This window comes from Sinocyclocheilus grahami, unplaced genomic scaffold, assembly GCF_001515645.1.
Source record: "Sinocyclocheilus grahami isolate Dianchi unplaced genomic scaffold, SAMN03320097.WGS_v1.1 scaffold38.1, whole genome shotgun sequence".
In the NCBI taxonomy this organism is placed as follows: Eukaryota; Metazoa; Chordata; class Actinopteri; order Cypriniformes; family Cyprinidae; genus Sinocyclocheilus; species Sinocyclocheilus grahami.
This window is the reverse complement of record NW_015505217.1, coordinates 2,534,742-2,539,193: the sequence shown is the minus strand read 5'-3', so window position 1 is coordinate 2,539,193 and position 4,452 is coordinate 2,534,742. Positions and strand designations below refer to the sequence as shown.

Below are 4,452 nucleotides of genomic sequence, written 5' to 3'. Positions count from 1 at the left end.
AACAAAAACAACAACTCTGCTCCTTCAGAAAACAGCAGAACAGTATTTGAAGGTTCTTATGGTTCTTTGTAGCACTTCACATTTGACCATATTTGGAGAACAGAACTTACAAAAATGCGTAGACTGGGTAGGATCTGTTTTCTTCAGTAGGGTGGTTGTCTTTGGGGTTGGATCTGTTTTCTTCAGTAGGGTGGTTGTTGGGGTGGTTGTCTTTAGGGTAGGATCTGTTTTCTTCAGTAGGGTGGTTGTTGGGGTGGTTGTCTTTGGGGTATGATCTGTTTTCTTCAGTAGGGTGGTTGTTGGGGTGGTTGTCTTTGGGGTATGATCTGTTTTCTTCAGTAGGGTGGTTGTTGGGGTGGTTGTCTTTAGGGTAGGATCTGTTTTCTTCAGTAGGGTGGTTGTTGGGGTGGTTGTCTTTGGGGTATGATCTGTTTTCTTCAGTAGGGTGGTTGTTGGGGTGGTTGTCTTTGGGGTATGATCTGTTTTCTTCAGTAGGGTGGTTGTTGGGGTGGTTGTCTTTGGGGTATGATCTGTTTTCTTCAGTAGGGTGGTTGTTGGGGTGGTTGTCTTTGGGGTATGATCTGTTTTCTTCAGTAGGGTGGTTGTTGGGGTGGTTGTCTTTGGGGTATGATCTGTTTTCTTCAGTAGGGTGGTTGTTGGGGTGGTTGTCTTTGGGGTATGATCTGTTTTCTTCAGTAGGGTGGTTGTTGGGGTGGTTGTCTTTGGGGTATGATCTGTTTTCTTCAGTAGGGTGGTTGTTGGGGTGGTTGTCTTTGGGGTATGATCTGTTTTCTTCAGTAGGGTGGTTGTTGGGGTGGTTGTCTTTGGGGTATGATCTGTTTTCTTCAGTAGGGTGGTTGTTGGGGTGGTTGTCTTTGGGGTATGATCTGTTTTCTTCAGTAGGGTGGTTGTTGGGGTGGTTGTCTTTGGGGTATGATCTGTTTTCTTCAGTAGGGTGGTTGTTGGGGTGGTTGTCTTTGGGGTAGGATCTGTTTTCTTCAGTAGGGTGGTTGTTGGGGTGGTTGTCTTTGGGGTAGGATCTGTTTTCTTCAGTAGGGTGGTTGTTGGTGGTCATTTGCTGACATGGGTATTGGCAGAGGGCTGGTTGAGCGGTTTGCCAGGATATATTTTGGAGATTAGGTGATGTAAGGTTCTGTCATTCTGTCACATTATCTCCGTCAATGACGAGACAAAACAAAAATGGAACTAGTTAGAAAGGAAATGGTTCTAACATTATTTTTGGAGATTAGGTGATGTAAGGTTTTCCGGTTCTGTCACATTATCTCCGTCAATGACGAGACAAAACAAAAATGGAACTAGTTAGAAAGGAAATGGTTCTGAACATTAAACATTATTTTGGATACAAATGCTGCATTTTCAATGATAAAGCTCACGTTTCTCCAAGCACTGTCTAGTTGCACACAAAACTTGCCTATAGATGTTGAAACCCTGAAGGAAAAAGTTCACATTCAATATTTGTTTACATTTTTGTGACAAAATATGCAAAAAAAATGATATTGTGTGAAATTTATAAGTCTATGAAACTGAAATAACACCTTTCAGAGACTGGAAAAGCTTCAGCTGTTGGTTAAACAAAAAAACAACACATTTTATACTAAATATGATTGTTTTCTCTGCAGAACAACTGTATCCTTGTGTTACTGTAAATTGTGTACACCTTTATAAATACGCAAATAGCTCATTTAAACTTACTTTGAGCCTCGGAAGTCCAGGCCATCAGTAGAACCAGTCCGAACACCAGAACACAAGATGTTCTCATGGTTTCTGATCTGAAGTCGATCTGCAGGCTTTGATGAGCTTTTGGAGAAATCTAAGTGAATTACAGTCTGCTTCACACTTCAAATATTTTCTCCGATTATAAACTCAGATCTGAGGTTTGATACCCACTGTTTTAAACGCCCACCACTACTGAGTTTCCTGGACCTACAACCACAAGCAAATATTCTGGTTGAATGTATCCAAAAAGCAATACAGATATGTCTCTAAACATATTCTTAAGCTGAGCCGAGAGCAGTTTGTTTCCTCTTAATGGATAGGACTTGGACTTTTAGCTGTTGGGGCTCATCCGATCAGGGCTTGGTTATTCAACCTAAATGAGTTATATCTAAAAATACTGTAAAGGGCAATACCCACGATCACAAATGATATATTTTCAGGTTTGTCATTATGCAACACATGTTTTATTAGTAGTAGTAGTAGTATATGTGTTTGTATTTAGTTTAATTAAGCTAATTGCTGATTTTTTTTATGTTAGGCTACCATTTTGTTCTTGTAACTGTACATTATTAAACATTAGATGTTATGCTGATGACAGTCATGCTGTCTTTCACACTATTTATGCTAATAATTAATATTTTGAACATTCAAATTAGTCTGACACCAGGTAATCTCAGTACATTTTAATATTTATTTGCATAGATGAAATGAGTTTTGACATTCAATATCTTGCAGTATTTATAAGGAGATGCAAAAAAATACATTTGATAGGAAAGGACAGTTGAATAAAGCAATAACAGTATTATTTTGTGCACATGTTTTGAGTTTTCATTTTTGACCCTTTTTCATTACTTTCTGAATCCAAGCCTCGTTTGGTTTCACACAAAATTCCGTTCTTGGTGTTTTAACCCTGAGGGTGAAAGTATATATAAGTTTATTTTTTTATTTTGTTTTATATTTTATATAATTTTTCTAAATGATATATTTCAGAGTTAAATACTTACACAATGCCAGCGACAGGGCAATTTGAACCGGTCTTCAAAGCACTCACAATTCTTTTGGTTGGAATTTGGAAGTCGACAAAATCGAAGCAACAACTCTCAGGAACTGCATGGGCAACTGCTTTTGCTGAGATAAAATTATATATACATTTATGAAATATGTTACATTTTAATATGAGTTGGTATTACTCATCCTTCAAAATAAAGGTCCGTTCTAGAACCATGAAGGATCATATCTGGATGGTTAATCTGCATTTTGGTTTGTTTCTGGGTTCTTTTTAAGCTCTGTATATATGTTTTGTTGCTTACAGGAGAATATAAAATTCATTAAACATGCACAAATGAAACATGCAAAAGATTCCATTATGTTACCTGGCTGTATCCATTTTAGTCACTTTAAATTTATGTGGAACTTTATGTCTTATGTAGATAACAATTTAGTCAGAAGCAAAACTGTACTTCAAGAGAACTTACGTTGAGCCTCAGAAGTCCAGGCCATCAGCAGGACCAGCCCGAACACCAGACACAAAGAAGATGCCCTCATGGTTTCTGATCTGAAGTTGATCTTCAAGCTTTGATAATGAGCTGTTTCAGTTGTCTGAGACAAAACTGAGTCTGCACCACATTTTTAAATGCTTTCAGACGTGATGCTAGATAGGAACTCAGATCTGTGGTTTGATAAGAAAGTGTACTGCAGTCCCCCTCCTCTTCTTCAAAGCCCACACGGAGAATCATATTTGCTATACTGGGTTGCTTTTTGCAAGCAGAGATCGTGAGAAGATAAAATACAGGAGTCAGAAGTTTACAGCACATCATCAGACAGTGCAGGGTTTTTTTTGTTGTTTTTTTGCTGATGCTCATTATAAGAAATTTAAAAAAGGTTTTTAAACTTGTGTAACACTTGTGTAAAATAACATCTGAATTACTCTTGTATACCATCCTTTATGTCCAAATCACAGAAGGCTAATTCATCGATTCCATGTGGCAAATTCACTTTCCACAGTCAGCATGTACAAAGGAAAAAAAGTACATGACCACTGACGTGGGTTTTCAATATGCAGATATTAAACTACAGTGGAAACGTGTTGTAGTACACAATGGAAATGCTTTGTTATAACTTCATGCATAATTCATTAACAAAAAGAACACTTACTCTAAGAGATTTCATAATGTGAGGAAATCTTGATGCAAATATAATTATGTATTATATAAATATTGTACTAGTACACTCTTAAAAATAAAGGTGCTTCAAAAGGTTCTTCACAGCGATGCCATAGAAGAACCATTTTAGGTTCCACAAAGAACCATTCAGGCAAAGGTTCTTTAAAGAGCCATCTCTTTCTTAGCTTTTTATAATCTGAAGAACCTTCTTTCGCCACAAAGAACCTTTTGTGAAACAGAAAGGTTCTTCAGATGTTAAAGGTTCTTTATGGAACCATTTAGACAAAAAGGTTCTTCTATGGCATCGTGAAGCACCTTTATTTTTAAGAGTGTATATAATAGTATTATATATACTATTAAAATAGTATGTAATATTAAATATTTTACAACAAAAATATTAAAACTTACAATTATTATTATGCTATTCTAATAAGTTTAGATTTAGAAAAAAGTATACAAAATGTAAATTATTAACATTTTCTATAGATTATTAATATGTTTTACTTACTTAGATGATTACTGTATATACTGATGTGTGTTATTATTTTTTATC

The 4,452-nt window shown here is 36.3% G+C and overlaps 1 protein-coding gene across 1 annotated transcript; it reads right to left on the bottom strand.

Moving 5' to 3' along the window:
• Positions 1 to 2,414: 2,414 nt before the first annotated feature.
• LOC107581867 (C-C motif chemokine 4 homolog) lies at positions 2,415 to 3,337 on the bottom strand. Its single transcript, XM_016267537.1, has 3 exons — positions 3,213 to 3,337; positions 2,742 to 2,865; positions 2,415 to 2,647 (listed from the first exon to the last, which is right to left on the bottom strand). The coding sequence occupies exons 1-3, from the start codon at positions 3,280 to 3,282 to the stop codon at positions 2,566 to 2,568; spliced, it is 276 nt and encodes a 91-aa protein (XP_016123023.1). The 5' UTR covers positions 3,283 to 3,337; the 3' UTR covers positions 2,415 to 2,565.
• Between the last annotated feature and the right edge of the window lie 1,115 nt (positions 3,338 to 4,452).